Source organism: Cotesia glomerata, linkage group LG5 (genome assembly GCF_020080835.1).
Source record: "Cotesia glomerata isolate CgM1 linkage group LG5, MPM_Cglom_v2.3, whole genome shotgun sequence".
In the NCBI taxonomy this organism is placed as follows: domain Eukaryota; kingdom Metazoa; phylum Arthropoda; class Insecta; order Hymenoptera; family Braconidae; genus Cotesia; species Cotesia glomerata.
The window spans coordinates 6,314,244-6,339,909 of record NC_058162.1 but is presented as its reverse complement, the minus strand read 5'-3'; the positions used below and the strand labels follow the sequence as shown (position 1 = coordinate 6,339,909).

At 27.8% G+C, this 25,666-nt stretch overlaps 1 protein-coding gene and 1 pseudogene across 2 annotated transcripts in view; both read right to left on the bottom strand.

The window, feature by feature from the left end:
- The window catches only part of LOC123265250 (SPEG neighbor protein-like), a 34,028-nt gene extending 19,670 nt beyond the window's left edge, over positions 1–14,358 (bottom strand). The window contains exons 1-3 of one of the 2 annotated variants that reach the window (XM_044728930.1): positions 13,617–14,358; positions 12,191–13,035; positions 9,424–9,599 (exon numbers count right to left, since the gene is read on the bottom strand). In XM_044728930.1, coding sequence (XP_044584865.1) covers positions 9,424–9,599; positions 12,191–12,230 — 216 coding nt within the window. In that variant the 5' untranslated portion in view covers positions 12,231–13,035; positions 13,617–14,358. The remainder of the gene's footprint in view (positions 1–9,423; positions 9,600–12,190; positions 13,036–13,616) is intronic. The other variant, XM_044728931.1, reaches the window with a different exon arrangement.
- A 4,692-nt stretch (positions 14,359–19,050) lies between these two features.
- On the bottom strand, positions 19,051–19,120 carry LOC123266405 (annotated as a pseudogene).
- Positions 19,121–25,666: the final 6,546 nt, after the last annotated feature.

The window sequence follows — 25,666 nt, the reverse complement described above, 5'->3', positions numbered from 1 at the left end:
AACCTTTTCATGGCTGAGAGCTTCATCCACTCAATTAGTTAAACAAACTTAATATATAATTGCGCTTTCTATAGTCTTCCAACATAATTAAATGTATTGCCAAAAGCTGGCGCTGAATTTTGTTAGTATACAATTTTTATAACCAATTTTTTAAATAAAATTTTTACATTTTTTCTATTAATAGCGAGAAATATAAACTTCAACATGGTACTCAAATTTTTGCGTTTGATAATTAATAAAAACAGATCTAACTGTAATACGAAAAACTCATTTGATGAATAAAAATTTATGATGAGAATAATATATATAATTTTCGTTTGAAAGTTAAAAAATTCTTTAGAGTTTCAAGATGAGCGTACGTGCTAACGAGTTAACCTATTTGTTTGATAAAGACACGAAACGTGAATATTAACCACCTGCTTAATATTAGACTTGGTACTAAGATAGATCACAGAAACTTCGTTAAATATTTAGCGACAAACAAGTTCTTGTACCCATGCAATTCATAAAGAATGCAAGTGCAGATCGAACATAACCACATAATATCTGTGGTTTGATCTATTTGGATACTTATTTTTTAATTTACAGCTCAGACGATGTTTATAATTCAATCAGAGAGTCAGTAACTTTTGTATAAGGTAAAAGCCCCAATTATTGACGCTATAAAAGACAAAGTTATGATTTCATTTTTTTTAAGCAATCAAATATAAATATCGATGAATTTTGTTTGTGGTAATGTCTTCAGTAATGTTTTAACTAATCAATTTCTTTTTTTAAAATGATAATCAGTGATATTTACTAATTAATTTTAAATAATTAAATATATGATCTGGATACACCAATTATTGACGGGTTAAAAAACTGATTGATCTAATTATTGACGTACCGTAACCCCAATTATTGACGCCCCTACTGCACATGCGTCGAATCATTTGGTTATATTGTTATTTATCAAAAACTTGATATAAAGTAATCAATATTATTAAAGTTAATTAATAATAATTTCTATGAATGAATAATTATTATGAAAAATATAGCAATTTATTTAAAAACTTATTTAACACTAAAACACGCCGAGTTATTTGACAGTTAAAAGCCTTGAATATAATCGCGTATATAACGTATTTTATACTTAAAAAAAAGGCGTCATAGCGCTGTCGACCGGCTGTCAATATGGGATTCACCATAAAAATTATGAACTAGTTATTGACTCCCATTATTTAAATATTATAAAGCATACAATTAATTTCGATTATTCAATTTTGTAAATATTTCATGTACTGTTAATTAAAAAAAAAAATAGGTCATATAATTACATGAAAAAATTAATTTAAACTCGGCAGTTAAAAAAAATGCTTTTCTAACCAAAGTTGTTAAGAAAATAGACGCTTGTAAGCTGATTTGATGAACTGGTGCTAACTTTATTTTTTTTTAATAATTAATATTTAATATTTTGAACTGAATGTGATTTTTTTCAATTTTTTAATTAATTAGAATTTAATAAAAATTTATTTGATCGTTATTCTTATTACAGATAATTTAATATATTTAAAAATAATTTAGGGTGTCAATATTTAGACCCCCGTCAATAATTGGGGCTTTTACCTTATAGCAATGAATGAAAAAAATTTATTTTGTTTCTTGAGCTATTAAAAAAAAAGCAGCTGAATGTTAATTTAAAAAATTTTAGAAAGTTTATGGAGTTATATTGTTTAAATTAAGCTTCCGGTACATTAGGGTTCAACGTCACGATTTTTAATTAAGTTTAATGGTGATAAGACTTAAGCCGTCTAATAGAGTCTTTATAGTGAGTTTCAAATGGATGATGATGATTTAAATCTAATCTAAGTAATTTTGTAAATGTAACTTGACGTAAAAATTTCCTAGAGTTCAAATATTTTTCATGATTAGTCATTTTTGGAAAATTGGAAATTTGAGAAATCGTTTTGGGGTTTTTATTCTTCGCACGAGCGTGACAAATATTTCTCAATTCTTCTATTTGAGAGTGACAGAGCGAGCTGTGTTATTTGCTTTGGCAAATTTACAACTTTTCTTATATTTTTATGCCAGCACCTGGGCTCGAAATAATAAACTTCTGTGTACTTTAAGTTCAAGAACTTGTACTGTATAAAGTATTAAATTAGTGGGCGTGTGTTGATATTGAAAGGAAAAAAAAAACATTAAAAAAAAATGAAAATTTTTAAACAAGACCAAGAATTTTAGTTTAAAACATCAAATTTTTTCAATGTACATGTATTCAAAAATACATAAAAAAATTGATGCCAATCGGACAAGTATTTTCAGTTATATTTCTAATATATATATTTATAAAGCTGTTTCCCGAACATGCCACAATTTTATTGGGGCTAAGGTCTAATATTTTTAAACGCCTTTTTCTCAAAACTGTCTTTTTAAAATCAGTGAGCAAGATTTATCGAACAACGTCTGATAAAATCAGTGTCTAATTTTTATACGATTTTCTTCACTGTAATTTTAGTAGTTGATCTAAAGATTAATAATTTTGATAAATTTTTCATGTTTTTGCAAAAAATTTAAAGCTTAAATTTTTATTAAAAATCAATAATTTTTTTTTTTTGACAAAGGTAAGAAAAATAATTATTTGAAAAAAAAAAAAAAAAAAAGCTTTATTAATAAATTTCAAAGTAACTACTATAAGGACATCCATTTTCATATTATTCAATTAAAAAGCCTCTTAAAAAAAATCGAAAAATTGGAAAGTTTTTTTTTTCGGCCTCTTACAAGCGTATAACTCCTTAAAAGTTCTAAAATAGTTATTTTCGATACATATGCGCAAAGGTAGGGATTTTGACGGCTTGAAGTGACGTCACAAGTTTGAGGCTATGGTCCCATTCTTATCAAGACCGAGTTATTTATCCAGACGAGCGTACACTGAGAAAACAGTTTGTTTGGCTCAAATGCGCAGATTTATTTGAAATAAATTAAAAATATATATTTAATGTTAACAAATTTCTTTTATTCAAATATTTATTACTTTGGTTCAAATACTACCTCGTTTTGGTTTATTTAACTGAATCGACTCATTTATTTCATTTAAATAAAGATTTGTTAACTACAGTGGACTCTCGATAACTCGAACCTTGTTAAGTCGAAATCCTCAGTAACTCGAAAAAAATTTGTATTCCCTTCCGCTGAATTCTTTAATTCGCGATATCTCGAATTATTTAGACTCTGTAACTTGAACTTGGTATTGTTTCCCTTCCAGTATCGATAAAGGATATTTATACTCTATAACTCGAATTTTAAAAGTGAAACTCTATAAGTCGAAGTTAGTAAAATATAAAGACGTTTTTTTCCGAACTGTCCAAGCTTATAGCAATCAAATCTAAATTCCTACAAGAATTTTCAATGCTTCTTATATTCTTATTTGCAATGTATATTTTCTCTCTAAGTTATTTTCTTGCAAATCAAGTGTTTTCTTAATTTTTTTGGTCTACTTGCAAATTTTGAACATCTTGTTAAGTCGAAAACTCGTTAACTCGTATAGCCATATTAAAGCAAATTTTTAAGGGAGTTGGGAAAGAACGGATAGGGGAAAGGGGGGGACCTACTCAGTGGGAATTTTTTTTTTTTTCCGTAATTGAAAAAATAATCAGACAGCCCAGACTGGGAATCGAACCCAGATCTCTCGGTTACGCGCCAAGGGCTCTACCAGTTAAGCTATCCGAGACAAGTACTGACTACTTTATTCAGTCAAGTTTTTATCACTTCCCTTGAAGTTCGAGTTATCGAGAGTCCACTGTATTAACAAATCTCACTTTAAATAAAAATTACGCTTGGTCTCGCTACGGTCGCCACTGTTATTTCTCAACGTGATTTGTAAAAAATAAATCATGAAAATTAACTCAGTTTACAAATGTATTTTGTTTAATTTTTGTAGAAATAAATAAAATAAAAATATATATATATATATATATATATATATATATATATGCTTAGACAAATATGTATTGAAATAGTTAACTATAATAGACATTAATAATTATGATGCTGAAATTAGCAGACAGCTCTCAATTTTTTTAATTTTTATTACAGATCAATCTATAGATTGTCAGAAATCGTATTCTTTGCGCCCTCTGTATGTTTCGAAAATCCAACTTTCACGGTTGATATGACAAAAAAAAAATTAGGAAAACGGTTGACCCTAAAGGCCATCCCTGCAACTTCCCGCTAATTCCGTTAATACCTGGCCGCTTTTTTGAGCTCTTCGAGCTCAAAAGTACAATCTGTGTGTTGTTTTAAGCTCTCCGAGCTCAAAAAGATACCTTTTCTATGCTTTTTGAGCTCTTTGAGCTCAAAAGTCTGATAGAAGTTTCATGGAACACTATTTTTTGAATGTTCATACCGCAATAACTTTTGAATGAATGAACCGATTTTTACGCGGTTGGCGGCATTCTACGTAGTTTTTTAAGCCTTATAAATAATTTCTAAGTTTCAATTGGTCAAACTAGAAATTTCGGAGTAACTCTGAAAAACACTTTTTCGGTTTTCTTTCGTTCACGATCTCTCTCGAACGAATCAACCGATTTTGACCAGCTTGGTGGCAATCGACGTGGTTTTATGATGTTAAGAGCTGATTAGTTTTTGGAATCGATCGGTAGAGCTGTTTGAAAGTTATTCCAAAAAATGTCGAAGTTATGTTGAAAAAATCCTTATTTCCAAATATTTCGTCGAGGATATCTCTCGAACTAATCAACCGATTTCCACGTTTTCGGCGGCAATCGACGCGGTTTTTTAACCTCTGAAATTATTCTATATCATCAAAAACGATCCGAGAAGAAATGACGAAGTTATGTGAAAAAAACAGTTTTTTCGGTTTTTTTCGGTTTTCTTTCGTTCACGCTATCTCTCGAACGAATCAACCGATTTTGACCGGATTAGCGCCGATCGGCGTGGTTTTTTGACGTTAAGAGCTGATTAGTTTTTGAAATTGATCGATCGAGCCGTTTAAAAGATATTCCAAAAAAACCACTTTCAAAAATGATTTTTTCAGGGAAGCTTCCTATGACCTTAAAACGTCGAGATCTGATGAAAACTCGATTTTTTCAAAACAGGGTGAAAACAATAACTTCCTAATTTTTGAAAATCTTCGATTTTGTTAGTGGGAAGTTAAAAATGTCGCAGTGATTTTAAAAAAACACTTGTTTTCAAATCTTTTATTGACGATATCTTTTGAACTAATTAACCGATTTCTACGTTTTTGGCGGCAATCGACGCGGTTTTTTAAGCTCTATAAATTAATAAAAGAAATGACGAAGTTATGTGAAAAAAACACTTTTTTCGGTTTTTTTCGGTTTTCTTTCGTTCACGCTATCTCTCGAACGAATCAACCGATTTTGATCGGGTTGACGCCGATCGGCGTGGTTTTTCAAGCTTAAGGGCGGATTAGTTTTTGAAGTTGATCGATAGAGCCGTTTAAAAGATATTCCAAAAAAACCACTTTCAAAAATGATTTTTTTCTTATTTTTTTTAAGATTTTTCAAGATTTCTTAAAATCTATCGGTCCGAATCGGTTCAAATTCTCAGGAAATCTAAGTTCAGCGTAGCCCTTTCGAATGGCACCAACCGCGATGAAATCGGTTCAACCGTTCAAAAGTTATAAGCGAGTCACATAGTCACACACACACACACACACACACACACACACACACACACACACACATACATACATACAGACATAGTGACAACATCGCGGGGGTAGTCAGGGAAGCTTCCTGTGACCTTCAAACGTCGAGATCTGATGAAAACTCGATTTTTGCCAAACGGGGTAAAAACAATAACTTCCCGATTTTTGAAAATCTGAGATTTTTAGCGGGAAGTTAAAACTTTTTTTCCATAAAAATTTGAAATCAAAATTATGAGTAAGCTATTGAAGGTGCGAAAAAATCATCAGATACTTTTCGCAGAGAATTTTACTCTCTATAAAAAGTTCTTTTTAAATTTTATAGAGACTTCGTTCTCAGCGAAATTTCAATTTGAAGTAAAAGTTTTACGCTTATAATATTGAGCAAAATACAAGCTTATAAAAATATAAAATTTAACTCCAAGGTAAAACGAAAATTGACAATGTGTAAAATTTTTTCATAAAAAAATGATTTTACATGAATAATAAGTGATGTTTTAATTGGTAGAAAAAAAAATAGCTTCAATTTGACTAATCAATTCTCATTTGTTCATTTATTCACCAGAAGATGACGGTCCGTAATTTTATTTTTAATGCTAATTTCCAAGCCGTTAAAATTTGAATTTACATTTAATTTTCTGATACTCTTGACTCGGTGAGTTTATGTGTGGGGTGTATAATAATAGTTGGCGATATTGTATAGAATATTTTGAAATCTAAATATTTAATTGTAAATTTATTAAAAAAAATTTTCACTCTGAATTGTTGAAACAAAGTTTGTTAAATAGATGTTTAATGCGATAATATTTCTCAAGTTGTTCAAGAACAAAGATAGAAGCACTGCTATTTTAATTCGACTGGTTTATATATTTTGTTTGGAATTTTATAGGATTTTCCGAGTAAGTAACTTACGTATGCAAGTTCTTACATTAATATTTAACGTAAGAACTCAACTTTTCCGTTCACATTTTACTAAACAGAGAAGAAAAAAGTAGAGGATAAATCGAATGAAAAAGTAAGAACTTAACTCGGAACAGAATGGGTTAAAAAAATTCATCGGTATATATTGGTATATACTGTGGAAAATGGAGAGAGAAAGAGAGATCAATACAGTAAACTATCGGTAGTAACTTTGTCGTCGGTCTCAATCTAAATTTCGGGAAGATTTGAATCGATCGTTTTTGTTAACCTGAGTCTTACTTTACTTGACCTTATAAAGGTATATAGGTATATAGCTACAGTTATAACTTTTGATTTAATCGTCAAAACTTTTTACAATTACATTATAAATAAAAAATAATTCCCCGAAATCCAGGGGAAGAAATTCAACGAGAATTTACGAGCCCCACAAATTTAACATACTTCTTTTTTATTGCGTCAAATAAAAGAAAATAGTAGATGGTAATTAAAAAAAAATATTAAAATTTCAATTTTAATTGAAAATCTTGACTTTATCGTCCGACTATTAAAATTAAATGTGACATAAATAAAATTTTATTTGCTTTATTAAATAATTTAAGTTCTGGAGTGAGATTTATACTTTTATATTATGACTTGAACTATTGTTATTGTTATTATAAATATTATTGTTATTTTTTTTAAATAAATTACTTTTTTTTATGAAAAAAATTATTTAATTTTTTCTATTAGAATGGATGAAAATTGGGATAAATATTTGACGGTGGAAAAGTTTTTAATTGATTTTCTAACTGTTTAATAAAAATCAGTTCATTTAATTGATTTAAAATAATAATAACCATAAATTATTTAATCGCATCGGCAATGAATTGAACTAAAAAATAACACTCGCATGAAAAATTTTCAATCAAACTGAACCAATATATTAAAAATAATTAATCATTCAATAAAAACACGATATTGTAAAGTATGATTATTCATGTTTAAATAATATCTGTTGTTAATCCATCCAATAGAATTAAGTATAATATTTCTTCATCATTAATTATTGAAATACACTGTGAAGTAACAATTAATCAGAAGAAATAGCAAAATAAGTACAAACTAGCTTCCTGTAGTCCTTATGTGACGACTGTGAGTTACGAATTGTGAATTGAAGAAATTTATCTTCCCTATCTTGCCATATTAAAGCAAATTTTTTTTTAAGGGTGTTGGGAAAGAACGGATAGGGGAAAGGGGGGACCTACTCAGTGGGAATTTTTCCGTAATTGAAAAAATAATCAGACAGCCCAGACTGGGAATCGAACCCAGATCTCTCGGTTACGCGCCAAGGGCTCTACCATTTAAGCTATCCGAGACAAGTACTGACTACTTTATTCAGTCACGTATATAAGACCCACCGAGCAAACAACGCCACCGTCCATTTTACGGTAAAGAGCCATATTAAAGCAAATTTTTTAAGGGAGTTGGGAAAGAACGGAGGGGAAAGAAAAATCTTGATGATTTTTTGATATTTTAAATTATAATATATATAGTTTGGATACTTTTTAAATAAGTTACTAAAATAATATTGATATGACGGCTGTATAACAAAATACTTAAAAATAAAAAGTTCAGCAACTAATTATCGCATAGAAAGTTTAAGGGTGGTTTTAAAAACCAAAAAAAAAGTTATTTAAATACTAATGTGTCAGAATCAATTACCGGTAAATTAATAAAAAATATATGACGGAACAATTTTATAAAACCAACACACTATTAAAAACTCCTTCAAAAAACTTAATATAAGAAATTTATTGTCATTAAAAAATATACTGAAAAAAAATTAACTAGAATTAAGAGAAAAATTCTTAAACCAATAAATAATTTGAAGAGTTACATTGTCTTGTATCAAGACGAAAAATTATTGAATCAAGTAAAATTTACTTAAACCAAAAAAATTTCTTAGTTTGGAAATTTTTCTACTTAAATCAAGAAGATTAAGTTCTTCAAAATTATCTACTTCATTCAAGTAAATTTTTTTTTCTCTAGAATTACTCCAAAAACTTATAATAAATTAACTGTCGTTAAAAATTCTGTTAAATCTTGAAAAAACACAAACTCAAGTCAAGACCTTTTGAATATTCTACCAAATTTAATTTAAAAATCCCATTTTGTCTCATAAATACACAGATGACTAAATTTTCCTTATTCTCTCAATTATAGACTCAAAAAAAAATTAACTTAAATTGAGAGAAAAATTCTTAAACCAAGAAAATAATTTTCAAGAGTTTCATTGTCTTGAAGAAGACGAAAAATTATTGAATCAAGTAAAATTTACTTAAACCAAAAAAAATTTCTTAGTTTGGAAATTTTTTAACTTATTAAATCAAGAAGATGAAATTCTTCAAAATTATCTACTTGATTCAAGTAAATTTTTTTTCTGTATATAAATTAAAAATATTCATATTTAAATTAAGTTAAAAAAATTAATTGTACAATTATTATAATAATAAAAAATGAAAAAACTAATATTATACTTCAATCTTCTTGAGTATAAATTTATTTAATAATGACAATGATGATACCTATTATAAATAAGTTTCATATTACCTTACTAGCAATATTAAACTTTGATATTTTAAGTAAACCATCATTATCCAGTTCATTATGAGCATGAACTCAGCTTAATTATACATTACAATAAATTACTCCAAGATAATTAATTCTAAATTATTTAATCGACTTATAAAGTTAGATATAATAGAAATTTTAAGCAGAAGCTGAGTAGTCGATTGTCGGTAGTAAAAAAACTATCAAAACTAAAGCGGAGGAAGAAATAAAAAGAAATTTAATAAACTCACCGTACGATCTCCCAAGTTTCTCACACGACACCTGAGTAGTGCAGACTTGCCGACAAGTGCAGTGACATTATGAGATGCTGCCACATCAAAGTATGGTCCACGATCAAGAGGATCAAAATCGAACTCAATATCTTTACTGTTGTCACCATGATTATTATCGATGCACCCTCCGGGACCTTCGGATAGAAATATAAATTTTTTTAGTTTTACTTTCTACTCTATTTCTTTTTATAGTAAAACCGTCAGCTATACTATTCTTTGATGAGATTTATAACGTTAATTCCCTTTTTATTGTCTTTTGTCACGTACTAAATTCATAGCTCTGTGAAATTTGAAAATATAATTCATTTTTTTACTTTTCATAATAGACTTCGTTGTATATTTTTTTTTGTTTGGTATTTAGATTTTTATTTGATAGTTTTATTGTTATTTAAAATTTTCTCATCCATGAAATTTGATATAAAAAAAAAAAATATTGTATTAACAAGGAGTGTAACATTGCTGTAAAGGTTTTTTACCCAATAGATATTTTTTTTTGTCGAAAATCAAATTTATAAATCCATTAGTTTCTAAAATATAAAAATAATTGCTTCAATTTTCGTATAATCAAATTATTTGGGAATAATTTTTTTTTTTCAACATGAAATTAACTTTTTTATTTTGAAAATTTGAGTTAGATGCATCGGAAAAAAAAGTGATGTTTAAATCATACTCTGTGATATAAAAAACTGTATCAGCGCCGGTGTCAACTGAGTACATTTTAAATTTATATGATTCAGCGATACGAAATCGGAATGTAATGTATTTCAAAAAGATTGATTTAACATCTTCTATATACTCCCTCGATAATGTAAGCACTAAATATACAAAGTGTCATATTTTATGTCTTCCTTATAAACATATTTCAAATTTCGCGGGAAATTATCGGTCGTTTATTTTATTCATTTTTGACGCGTTTTTATTACTTAGACTTGTATATAAGGTAAAAGCCCCAATAGATGATCATGTACCAGTATATGATCACTTCATGTATTTGTATACCTATATTTGTGAATATAGATATATAAATACATGGAGTAATCATATACGGGTACGTGATCATCTATTAGGGCTTTTACCTTACGTCATTTTTACGGTCTTGAAAAAAGAAAATTATTTTAAAGAGAACCAGTTGTTTTGATTCAAAAATTTTTTGTCTTCTCTTGAAAATTTAAAATTTTTGATCAAGAGTATATCAACATATGATTGATACAATTAATTTCTTCTTTAAAAAACACAATTTTTTATCATTGAGAATAATTTTATTTTTCTTTAAGAATTTCATATTTTTAGTTTAAGAAAGACTTTCTTCATTCAAAATACAAAATAAAAATTTAATTATTTGAATTTATTCTTGAGACTTATTTTTGAAATTGACAATAACAAAATTCCGAGCATTCTTTAATTCCTCGAAACAAGTCGATAATATCTCAAATCAACGTTACCGCGTATCTTAATTCAAGAAAAAGAAATTCTTGAGTGAAATTGATTGTCTTGGGTGAAAATAGTAAAGTACTTTGTCTGAAACTAAAATTCTTCAATGAAGTATTTCTTCTCTTCATCCAAGAGTTCTATATTTTTGATTCGATTCATAAATTTCTAACATTAAGAGAACTTAATGTCTTGAAACAAGAACGAACTTTTGAAGAGAATGTCTTATTTCAATCAAGAAGTTTTTTTCCCGGGTGGTTTTTAATTATTCTAAAAAATTTGAAAATAAATAATACGGTTTAATAACAAGCAAAACTAAAAAGTATAAAATAATTTAAATAAGAAAAGAGTGAATAACAAAAAAAAATTTATTTTGTAAAAAAAACATGAGGTATTTTTTAAAATATTTTTTGTAATTATTAACTTTTATAAATATTTACATTAATTGTGTCAAGTACTAAAAGCTTTCTTTACAATAAAATAAATTTTTTTCATTACTTTTTTCTAATTTTTTTCTACTTTATAGTTGTTTGTCTTTAAGCCGTGTTTTTCTGTTTTCTAACCTATAATTAATCTAAATATTATTTTATAAAGTCTGTAAGACAATCGAATTATATTTCATTTCAAATAAATTTCATATCTTTTAAATTATTTATTGACATATCACGATAAAAATCAGTCAAACTCTGATATTAATAATAAAAAAGTCTATCTATCCCCGACATCCGTAAGCCGTACATTCGTCCCGATGTTAAAACACGAGATATCTCTGGAAAGACACAATTAATTCTTTCAATTCTTTTTGCGATCGATTTCTATCGGCGAACCACAGGTTGCTATCGTAAATCACTGTCTTAGCTTTCCTGGTTTACTCACAATAAAATAAATAAGTCTAAATACGGGCCAGATAGCGACGGCCATATTGGACATTTCTGAACTCAGTTGGCGCTCTCTAACAGCAACAATGACTGACACCAACTGTTTTTAAATAAAACTCAACTATCATTAATTTTAACATTTTTTTTTTATCCCAATTCAAATTTTTTTGCAGAATAAATTATTGTTTAAAAAAATGAGCAAAAATTAAGATAATTTTTTTAAATTTAAAATCAGATAAATAAATTAAAAAACTTTAAGTTTTAACAAAAAGCAACCGGACAAATTTGTTACTTTTAATTAAGCCCAAAAGTTTTTCGCGTAATTTTTACAGACTCGGATAAAATCTCTGGAGAGGAGACGAAACAAAAAGGCCTGAAAATAAAATTGGATAAACAAAACAAAAAACAATGTAACTTACTGACGAAGAGTAGACCAAGAGTAAAAAGCACACTTTTCATTTTTTTCTCGCTGGCATTCCTCTTGACTATGTGTTCTTTTTCCCCCACTTTTCTTCTCTTTTCAATGCTATTCTTCTCTCCTCTATCAGAAGTGTTTTTTATATTTCCTCTAAATTCCAGGGACGTTTTGTGGCCTCAAATCGACGTACCCTCGAGACGGCTTAGTACCACCCTCAACCTCGTCTTCATTTCTCGAATAAACTTCATTTTTAACAAAATGAAATGAAATACGGAATCTAAATCTGAATCTGAATCTCGCAAACCTTGAATCAACCTATCAAACTCGGGCGACAGTTTATAATTTTAATTACCCTTCACTCAAACTCCTTTACACCCTTATTTTAAATTCCAAAGTTACAACTCATTTACTCGAATAAACATTCAACATTTCTCTTTTTAACTGTTAATTGTTATCATTAAGCATTGCGTTATTTACAGCCCTAATTATCATTCACCATCAAAACCATTAAGCCTTATAACTCGCATGTTATCAGTAGCTCTGATTAAACTTAAATGACCCGTCAGTTAGTGACATTTTTTATTGCACCACGCACTTTAATAATCTACTGTACTTGTACACTTACACATTCCTCCGGTTACTGTACGTGTGTTTGTAATTGTGAGCTATTTCTGGCAAACACGAACTTGTCTGACCATACTAGTTTTTTACTACTTTTAAAGTTTAGATAATGGCTACTTTATCATAAACCCTTTTTTTTGTTTTTATTATTTCCGCAATATAAAAAAAAATTTGTTTTTTAATTTATCAGTTTTTAGGAAAGTTTTTTTTTTAATCACAAGTTTTCTGTAATTTATGAGAATTTTCATTTTAATTTCAATATAATTTTTTTGAAAATTTTTATTATAATAAATTATTATTTCTCTCAGTTTGAAATCCAAATTTTATTTTAATTAATTTTAAATAAAAAATTACTTTAAAAATTTTATTGTAATAAATTAATTATTGAATTTTGAATCATAAAATTATTTTCAAAATTTTATCTCCATAAATTTTTTAAATAATTATTTTCCCATGCTTTAATGTCGAAATTTTATTAGAATAAAATTTTTACTAAATTTTGAACTCAAAAATTATTTAAAAAATTTTATCGCTATAAATTTTTTATTACTTTTTCATCCGTCAAAGTTAAAATTTTTATTATAATTTAATTCTTATGAAATTTTAAAAATTAATTTCAAAATTATTTTAAAAATTTAGTTTTCAAACATTTCATAAAAATTTTCAACAATTATTTTATTTAATTTTGCTCCAAAGTATTCAAATTTTCAAGTACACATCGAAGCATAAATAAATAAAATAATATAAAAACAAAAATAAAAGTATAATAAAATTAAAATAATAAATAAATTTGCATAATTAACGACTTATTCAGCGATAACAACATTAAGTTAATGAATCCATATGTTAAATTCCACATTCATAAGCTCACTGGTAAATTAATCACTTCATACCGGAGACACTGTGTCCAATATAACGAAAATTTATCAGTGGATTTGTTGGTAACTCAATCATAAACAACAACTGTCCAATCACATATGTCGTTGAAACTTATTTCAATAAATCCCAGCAGTCAAACTTTAGAAGAGTTAAATTAAAAAAAATTTCTAGAACTGAAAAAGTCACTCAGTAAAATAAAAAATAAAATAATAAATAGTTTGATTACTTTAGCGTATTGATGCAAACTAATCTTTGGGTGAGTGAAATATTGAGTCTTAAACACTGTTATTATTGAGAGAGATGAAGATAAAGAGGCTTGGATAATTGCCAATGTTAATTGCAAGTTCGAGCGCTCGGGCGAGACTGGAGCACAAGTTGCGATGAGCCGATTCAACCCCTCCTTTGTGAAGGCTCACCCAAAGAAGTGGGGGATTTATCAAACGAATGTAGGGTAGAGCTAGGGCTGATAAGGGTGAGGAGGACGAGGGATGATAAAAGAGAGAAAGGATCAAGCGCGCATGCTCTCGAAATTTAACACGCAGGCAAACGTCTATTTCATGATATCTATCAGCTTTCTGCTTTCTGCTTTTATGTCTGGAATTTAACGACAAGACAACGGATTTTTATGTACTGAATTTCATCTTTTGTAAATCTAAGAAATTTATTGCAATTGTAAACTAAACAATTCTCGAGCGTATGTTCTGTATTTTTTTTTTTAATTATTATCTTCATTTTCTTCTTTACTTTAAAACTTTAGCACCGATTCAATAAATTACACCGAGAAAATATTCCGGAATCATAAATTTTTTAGCATGAATTGTCAAGACAATAACATTCCGTGGTAATGAAACGGAGCAATAATAAAAATTGTTATGATGACGATAATTATGATGGAGAATAAAAGTAAAGAAGCGAGACCGAGCTAGCAAAAAAATAATGTATTTACGAGGGTAGTATCGGGCGGTTCGTGTTTTGTGTTCTTTATTACTTAACATGTTTTATGCTCAGGAATTGCATGTTGAGTGAAAATAATTTTTACCGATATATATATATATATATACATGCGTTATTATCTTCGGAAAATATTAAATAACTTTGAGATTTATTGTCCCATTAAAATAAGTGATAACTTTATTTTTTGTTTTTTTCTTCAAGAGAATATAGAAATCTCTCAACGTTCAAGACAATTGATATAAAAGCTGACATATAATAAATAAATTGTGTTGTGTGCTACGGATTTTGCTGGTAAAAAGCTCGTCAATATGAGTTCTTCTACCGTGGAATACAATACAATACATTACAATAGAATATGAGCTCAAATTGATGATATAGCGCTTCTAATACTAGGGTATAAATATTATCTATGACTTCGCGGGTATCGGAGCGATGGAATTTTTACAAAGTTTGCTGACAAATATCGAATTAAATTGGAATTGAAAGTTTAAGATATCAAACTGTTTGGAGGTTGTTTCCTTTTTTTTAAGATATTAAGATTAAAGGAACCAGAATGATAAAAAAAAATTAACTTGATTCAAGAAAAAAATTTAGAGTCGAGAAAATTAATTTGAAGGAGCAGAAAAATTCGTGAATCAAATAAAATGTATTTAAACCTAGAAAAATTTATTAGTTCAAGATTTAATATGATCAAGCTCTTTAAAATAATATTCTTGATTTAAAATTTTTTTTCTTGAATCAACTTAATTTTTTTATTTTAGAGTGTACGGCACCCACAAGTAATAAGATCTACACGGAAAAAATTTTTAGAAAAAATTAGAATGGTCACATCATAATCCCGGACCAGACTTCATTACCTTCACTCTCATAATTTTACATTTTAAAATTTACGACGTTACATCGTAAAAATCTGTATAAAAGGAGTCAATGTACGAATTTTTACGATTTAACATCGTAAATTTTAAAATATAAAATTGTGAGAGTGAAGACATTGAAATTCTAGTCTTGGATTATAACGTGACAACTGGAATTTTCTCTACAATTTTTTTTCTGTCTATTTAATTGAGATATATTTTCGCTAATTATGATAGATAATAATAATAATAATAATAATAATAATAATAATAATAATAATAATAATAATTTTTTCAGGATATTTTATAAGATATTAACTTTAAAATGTTCATTTCTACTTTAAACAGAAATAAAAATAATAACTTTAAGCATAGTAAAATAAAAAGGGTTATAAAAAATTTATTACACTATACTTACTAAATTTTTGTATTTGAGATGAATAATTATGTTAATTTACAATTATTATTCATTGTAAATACCAAATTTTTTGATTATATTCAAAAGAAAATGTACTTTGATAATTTTCAAAATAATAACTCGATGATGAAATAATTATTTGTGTTAGTAACCATGAAAATCTGGAAAACAGTTAACCCTGAAGACCATCTCTAGAACTTTCTGCAATGTACGAGTTCAAAACGCTTGGTTAATTGTTTATACCAAAGTTTTGAGCTCTAACTAAAAAAATGATTATTTTTACTATAAACAAAAATAAAATTAAAAATAGTAGGTTTTGTTGGATAATATGGGTGAATTAAACTATACTTAATGTATGTTTTGTATCTGAGAACAATAATTATGTTAATTCGAAATAATTGACCGTAAATACTAAAGATGTTTAACTATTTAATTCAATTAAATTAAGTCAAATTATCGAATTAGAGTGAAATAAATTCTAATTGTGAAGTACTTCTACGTAGCTTTGTAAAATTTTTAATTTAATTTTAGTTTATGATAAAAGTTACCATGTTCTGTTAATATTTACAAATTATCTATCGAATGATGCGCAAATTAATTAGACTACGTGGATTACCAATTAATTAAATAGTTGCGAAATCGAGGCAAATCAAATTTTTCGATCGTAAAACACTCTCTGATGCTTCGTATCGTGAGTCGTGCAAAAAATGAATTTGAACAATGTTTAACATGAAAAAAGTTGTTGATTAAATTAAATATTTTTCATATTTTATCAGAAATATTTATTATATAAGCTAGATTTTATTATCCAGTATCGTATTATCGTATTATTAGTCAGTATCGTACTAAAAAAAAAAAAATTATGCAAAAATGTGTTGAATAAAATATTTAATAAATATTTTGTAAAGTTATCATATACATGATGTATTTATATACCTTGATATATAAAGTACCATCTACAAAGTACTTGAAGAATAAATTTATGCATGTTATTCTTGTTAAGATATGGATTTTTCTTTATGACTGATTATTATTCAAAGTCTGAGTTTGCGGAGGTGCATAACATAGAGTAACTTAAAATGTAAATTTCACCTGATTGATTCATTAGTCACCATCCTAAATTTATTTTACGCGTACAAGTGCCACAAATGCTTATCGCTGGCAGTTCTGCCTGCTCCTAAGTACGCCACACTAGTGGACTACGCAGTAAGGCTTATATTAAGCTGACGGTTGCTGCCTGGAACTAACTTACCTAATACTAACAGCCAAGCTGAAACGATGTATCGAGCTACGGCGCGCTAGCCCGGCTGCTATAGCTGCCGGCAGATAGTTTGGAATTTCTAGCATCTCGTCAAGTGCCGATGCACTGAAAATGCTAATTTTTATCTTTCAACTTTACTATTTTTATTTAGATTTATGTTTTTCGCTTGATTACAAATGAATTTTTCTTTGAAAAATATCATTTGATGTCTCTTTGATTTTTTACTTTTTAAATTAGTCTTTACGTTACTATTTTTATCTTTTGAGCAGCTATTTTCAATTTTTCATTTTAAATATACGATGTTTTGTTTGAACATATTGATCATGTTTCCAAGAGTCCCGAGATATGGCGTTTTTATGCTGATTCAAAAAGCTATACATAAAAATGACGTTTCTTGAGTTAAAAGAGCGCGGATTTTTTAAAATAAACGTTTATAAGTATGAAAAAAACTGGCAGTTCATTGAATTTTTCAATTTTTTTTGTTTGTATCATTTGTTCACTTAGAAACTGAAGAAAAAAAGCTCTATCATTAATTAAAAAATTTTTTTTTCTAAAAACACTATAAAGTAAAAGTCCCAATATATGATCATATACTGGTACATGATCATATATTGGGGCTTTTACCTTACAGAGAATGTTGAAATTGAAAAAAATGAAGGATATCTGTAATGTAATGACAAATGTCACATTTAATTAAAAAGTTTTCATGTTAATCATTATTCAAGTAAATTTTCTTCAAAATAAAAGTAAAAAAAAGGCCATTCGGTAGCCAAAATGGAAGTAGATTTCATACTTCGATAAATATAATAAGTTGAAAGGCGCTTAATCAATTAAAAGTTTTAAAATTTCATTAATTTCGAAGAAAAAAATATCAATACAACAGCAGATTTCATAAAAAAATTTTAATGTAATTTTATTTGACATATAAGGGAACCTGGGGCACGAAGGCCCCCCTGGGGCACGACGGCCCCCCTAAAAAATTAGGGAAAAATTTTTTTTTTAATTTCCCTCAAGTTACGACCTCTGTAATGTTTTTATGATATTTTGGGCCAATATGTGATATGTGGGGCATAATGGACCACTCGAAATAGTTATTTTCGATACGAATGCGCAAAGGCAGGGATTTTGACGGCTTGAAGTGACGTCACGAGCGTAGCGAGTCCGGATATAGTACGAGTTCTTGATGAGAATGTATCATAGTCTCAAACGCATGCCTTCACTTCAAGTTTGTCAGGATTCCTACCTTTGAGCATAAAATATCGAACATAATTCTTTGTAATATCAATTGTGAAAGTTGGATTTGAAAGAACCGTGAAAAATGTTTTATCATTGTTTATTTTATTTAAAGTAATTTCCATAATAGTTAAATTAGGTGGAGTTAATGTTTTTGTTAATAGTTCACTCATTTTTATTAATAACTTTATAATTTAAACACAAAACCTGTCACACGAGATTAAATAGCGACGGATTAAATCTACGTATATATTGAAGTCGTTTACAAGATTCAACTGTCGCTAATTTTTTTTTGCGACTTTTACTCCACCCAGCGGACGTTTGTCGATGAATGTGGAACGCTTCACGTAATAATTACCGTAACTCCTATTCTTTCCCGCTTCACAGCATTATTTATATTTGTAAAAATGCTTGCTGTAAGATGGACGGTGTGGCTTAATGTATATAGAATAAGCGAAAGGAAATTTAGTATAGACCGGATAGCTCAAATGGTAGAGTAGCCGACATGTCTTCGGAAGGTTCTGGGTTCGAATCCCAGTCCGAGCTATCTAATAATTTTTTCTCGCATATTCTATAAACTCACATTAAGATGATCCTCTCCACATTCCTTTCTCAATCCTTTCCTACCAATATCCTGTTACGTGAATGTGGAACGCTTCATGATTTTGCGTGTCATCCTTGCGCAGGGGCCATGCTAATCTTCTCTTGTTAAGAAGGGTTTACATTTTTTCTCTCTCTCGCCCTCTATTGGACAAACGAAAGTATCTCTGTCATACTTGTACAACAAATGGAATCTTAAAACGCATTTTATGCATAAATAAATGAAAATTTTCCAAAAAAGCGCTTCGCTCTTCGATGGATAATTTAATTATCTATCGAAGAGAAAAGCGTTTTTTTTCGAAATTTTATCACATACATGAGAAAAACACGTTTGAAAATCAACTATAAACCGCTCTTAAAAAATAATTCGACTCATCTATACCGTATTTTAGCAGCCGTGCAGAAATGTAGAGACAGATAGAGAGAGAGAAGTTACTTTTCGATACTAGTACGAGGTAAATTAACTAAACTATAAAAGCGGTATGATGGCCGAGCGGACTAAGTCATTATCCCGTTAGTTCGTTCGTGCATCATGTCGTGAGGCGAGGGTTCGAGCCCCGACGGTTGTTCGAATAGTTCCAACACCAACCGTCGGGGGTCGCTCCGGTAGCCAAACTGTACTGGTATGGGTTTTCTCTGTGGTTTCCCCATCGCCACTATTCCAACACCGATAGAAAGGGGTGAGGAATAGGGTGAATACAGTACAGAAAGCACAAGTCGGTCCACAGCCGCATTGAGAATAAAGTTATGTGCGAAATTATATGTTGATTATAAAAAGTGGAGAACATGTTGTTGATTATAAAAAGAGTGGAGAATATGTTGATAATAAAAGAGTTGAAAGATTGTGTTGATAATATAGAGCGGAGCATATATTGATAATAAAGAGTTGAAAAAAGAGACTACATGCGAAGATGCTGATACAATTAGCCTTGTAAAAACCATAAATCGGTATACAATTAAAAACTCATAATAATAATAACTAAACTATAGAGTGTCAGAAATTGTATTCTTTGCGCCCTCTGTGTGTTATTTGAAAATCCAACTTTCACGGTTGATATTTCAAAAAAAAATTGTAACGAAAAAAAATTTTTTTTTTTTTAAATTGTGATAAATTTGTGGTAAAATGAATCAAAAAAAATTTTATTGAACTGAAAAATTTTACAAAAAATTGAGTCATACAGGGGAGAGTGGTACACGACAGTCCCTGGCATAACGGCCTCTCTCATAAATTAGGTAAAAATTTTTTTTTCCATTTTTCGTCAAGTTATGACCTTTATGATGTTTTTATGATATTTCGGGCCAGTCTGTGATACGTGGGGCATAATGGATCACTCGAAAAAAAATAACAAATTTAAAGAATTCATCATTTTAGGTCTTTTCAGGTCAATGAATCAGAATTAATTTTATTAAACTGAAAAATTTAATGAAAAGTTGAATTATATAGCTTATAAAAAATTGAAAACACAAATTTTTGAAATTAAAATAGTAATAATTATATTATTAATTATTGATCACGGTATCCTCTGCACCAGACAGAAACCTAATCTCAAAAATTTATTTGAATTCCTCCAAGGATGTCTTATTTTACGCAATTCATATTTCTAATTTTGACTTGACAAAAATATAAAAAAAAGGTCTGGTTCAAGATATTACGTATTTTAAAAGCTCAACCTGTGATTTCAATCAATGTAAACTAATGTAACCAATTCATTGCTAAATAAAATCTATATTTTTTCTTGTACGTGGGTTTAAAACCTCTGAGTGCAATAAAACATTTTTTTAACATCAATCAAAAGTATTGAGTAAAAAAAACAATTAACAGATGTTCTAATAAATTATACGTAAATTTTTTCAAAGCAATTAAAACTTTATTTTAATGGTAAAAAAATGAGCAGCGAATTTTTTTTATTTAAACTTTTTGAAAGTGAATTATTCGTGGATTGGAGTTTCATCGGATTTTAGTCGTAGCGTTTTATTAATTGCTGTTAGGGGTTATTTTAAAACACGAAATACAAATGTTAAAAATAAAATGTAAATGGAAGTGACAGGTTACAAATAGTAATGGCTGTTGAGTAAGGAATATCATTAGATTTAATGGTAGAAGTATTGTATGATATTATATGGGAATATAGTATGTATGTGTTGAATTAGCCTCCTTGAAACGGCACTCTCATTAAACCGGCTATACAGTATAATAAATCGCACGTATTGTGTCAATATGTCAACGTTGACAGATATAGATATGTCAATTATTTGTCACCTTCATGTTAAACAGGAGTCAATTTCGTTTATTTATTTTAAACATTATTCTCAATGAAAATTGTTAATCAATCTTTTTATTTTATTATTTTTAATTTAGGTATTTAATAATTTATCAATCAAGGGAACAATACTAATAATGTCCAAGGATTTATGCATCTCATATTAATATCATACATTGCATGATAAATTGTAAAATTAATTATGACGAAGTTAATAATACATAATTTATTATTTTTCAGAATTACTGACAATTTAAATGACATTTAATAATTAATAATTAATAACGGCAATTGATTATGTCTAGCAGTTTTTGATTAAATTCCTTCATTTAAGATTTTTTTAGCTTTTCAAAGTGCGCTGGGAAATTAAGATTCTACATAGACGTCATTCAAGTCAAAGGAATTTATTTAAAAGGTTGTAAAATACTCTTCAACAGTGTAACTCGAGTCTTCTATTCATTACAAACTTTATTATGAAAGCAGATTCAGCAATTGAGACGCTAAATGTAATTTTCCTTCAAACTATATTCATGTCAATAAGAGAAAAATTAATTATACTAATTGAAAATTTTTTTGTCTGTTGTAAAAATATAGTTTTTTTTTATTACTTTATCTGGTTTTTTTTTTCTGATAAAATCAATTCAATTTTTTTATAAAAAAAAAAACAAGTATTGATTTAATCAATTTTTTTTTATTAAAGTAAATAAAAATTTTGACAGGTACTTAATTGAAATAAAACTGATTTTAATTGGTTTTCTTTAGCTTGATTCAATAAAAATATCTATTTTTAATTATTGCTAAATAATAATAATAATAATAATAATAAAGTAAATTGCGATTAGGCTTATCAAATAAATTATTGTAGCGAAAGGGTTGAAACCAGACTATAATTTATATTCTCACCGAAACCTACTTTCAACTCCATAGTGTCGAAAATGGAAATTTGTATCGTTTATGGGTTCGGGTTGTAATTTAACGCAGATAATTTCTAAGCCCTCTAATTACACATAAATATTTTATTTTGGCTTTTACTCTGTTCAAATAGTATAATTACCAAATCTCGAAAGACCTTATTGTTTAAATTTCCCTTAAAATTATAAATTATAACTTAATTCTTCAAAATCAAAATATCTTCAAGTATTAAATTAATAAAAACAAATTATTTCATCAACTAAATTTTTTAAAAAGACTTTATAAAATTCAATCGACATTTCCAATTTAAATTATTTCTGTGACAATTTATTTTTTTAATTTATGACTGATATTATTTAATTATTTTATGAACGAAGAGCAAAATTTTTAATTGCAATTTTGATTGAAGAATCAGTAATAAATTAATATTCATGTAGATTAAATTATTAAATTTTCAGTTATAATTTTCGTAGTGAGCAACAGTACAATTAAAATATTATCGAAATTAATTTGCTCCAAAAGCTTTTGGCGATAAAGAGATGTTCATATGGTTGACAATAAATTATCTTAAATATTGATATCAATTGCGTGAAATGCAACGATCAATACAAAATAAAACGATATTGATAACTATAAAAAATTACCTCTTCAAAAATTATAAACGAATGTTATTAAATGGTATCGGTTATTGATTAGAGGAAAAATAAAATGTTTGTCGAGCAGTAGCTAAAAAAGGTGGACAAAAACGGCGTTGAGTGAAATTGATTTAATTGTTCGTCCCTGATGTAATCGTTTTATAAAGGATAAATGAATTTTTGAGAGTACCGCATAGCAGTGTAGGTTGATAGTGAAGCCGAAGCCATCAATTATAACATCCAAATTGAGGAAAGTTTATTACTATTGGAAAACGGATAATTGGGATACCGCCGGCATTGAAAACTTAAAATATATCGCTTCAAAGTTAACTTTATCTACACTTGATGATCATTGTACACCAAAGTACTCAAATAACTCTCTCGGATTATGTATTTAAACTTTTTAATTTTGTATATGACAAATTCGCAAACACTTAATGATCATTAAAAATTTTATTTGATGATGATGTTTTTTGGATAAATAAATAAATAAAATAAATATTAAATATATACCCGGAATAAGTGGGAAAGTTTTACTTTAGCAGGAGGATCAAAGATTCCGGTAGCAATAAAAGTCCTACAAACATAACCACCCTTAATTTACGAGGTTTCATTTATTTTATTGAGGCTTTATCAAGTTCTTACCGGATAATGAATTCCGGTCAATTTTTAACGATAAATATACCTTGCGGATAAATTACTGCGCAAGTGCTATTCGTGTATGGCTGGAATTTTAACCACCGATGTAATTTATATACACCACGTATATTTATCATCTCAAATTGACAAATCATTTATTATTATTCTCCTGAGAGCGTGATAAAGTCACGATAGAAAAGATCAACCGGTAAATCATCAATTGTATTTTCTTTCATTTTATTTTATTTCATTGTTGGTAAATATTATTAATCCTCGAGTTTTTCTCTGGGAGTGGAAAATCCGATACCTAACTATTTTATTAGATCATTAAATTTTATTAAGTTTATCTGAAAATTAATTATATTTTTTTTTAAAGAGTCAGTACTTAGAAGACCGGATGAAAGCGATTTTTAACGATTTTTTCTAAAGAGTCTTTTTAATTGGTTGATATAAAAATACACTAAAAAAAAGTAAACTTGACTTAATTTAAAAGAAAAAATTTTAAACCAATAATAATATTCTAAGAAAAATAATTATCTTCAAAAAGAAAATTAACTTTTTATTAGTGGACTGAAAAAAAAAAATTAATTTCAATCAAGAGAAAAATTCTTGAATCAAGTAAAATTTACTTAAGCCAAAAAAAATTTCTTAGTTTAAGAATTTTTCAACTCAAACCAAAAAGATGAAATTCTTCAAAATTATTTACTTGATTCAAGTTAATTTTTTTTTTCTGTGTGTGAACATACGTACACTGAAAGAAATTTTCTTCAAAAATGACCGTTAAATTCACGGTAATCGTGTGACGGATGGGTCTCATTATTTTTCGATAAAATAATTTTATTGGGTTTTCCATAAATTTTATCTAGTCTATTATAAAATGAATGAATTTTTTAGTAATCTTCATTCAAAAATGTCCCTCAATTACAATAAATGTAACGGTAATTTAAAAAAAAAAAATAACTTTCCGTGTTTATTAGTGATTTAGAAATTTATGAAAAAGTCTTTTTTTTTTATAAAATGGTAGTTTAACAAAATAAATTTTTTTATAAAAATTTTAGCCTTAAATAATTCATAAAAATATAAAATAGTTATCAGAATTATAAATCCTTGGATCAATTACTAAAAAATATAGTTAAAAAAATTGTTTATAAGTTATTATAAGAGATCGATCTCATCAGCCGTTTTTCGATAAATCTTGCTCACCGACTTTGAAAAGACAGTTTTGAGAAAAAAGCGTTTAAAGTTTTTCGGCACATCCCCGCTTACGTGTTCACACTTCAAAGCGGCTTTACAAACATATTACAAGTATAACTTTGAAAATACTTGTCCGATTGACATTAAATTTTCTGTGAATATACTGAAATATATGTACAGTACAAAAATGAAATACAAAAAAAAATATTTTTTTTTAATTCTCACCATTGAATTTAAAAACTCTGCTATATCATAATGTGTCGCTAAAAAATTAAAAATGATGTACTTGTGACTTATGAGGTAACCGACCTCGATAATCCAAGAAAAATAACCTGCTATTATTTTCCCTAGTAGGTTAATAAACTCTTGCTCTTTCATTTTCCACTCAATTAATAATTTACAGTGTATGTATAAGGGTGATTCTACCGTAAGTGGTTCGTAATTACCCAAGAATTTCAAGTGTTGAGAAAACATATTAATTATTATTATTTTATTTTATTTTATTTAACTTTAATAAAGCAATTTATTTTAATGAAGAAATTTTTAAAATCATTAAAATAATAATTGATCGGTTAATTATTAGTCAACTAACAGATTTGATGTGACCTCATATCAATTTCCATTATACGATTTTTAGTAATAAGCTATTCATTAGAGATTAAAATTATCATCAAAACTAATATCGGCTCAATAAACCGGCACAATTAACGCAATATAATTTTATGCTATTATTACTGTATTTCGTCAATACTATTGACTTCATTTTCACGATACGAGCAAGCCCTGTAAACAAATTATACAGATTATAAAATTCTAAAGGCCTGTAGGTACAACCATTAATATTAATAAACAGATCACTTCCCATAAACAACATTTCATGCTGTAAGCTATGTATTGTTACACGATAATAAACATTTAATTCGAAACATATTTTCATGCATCTGAATATTCATTGCATTGTTATCCATCAACATAAACATATTCGCTTTATTCATAAGAAATAACAAATATTTCGA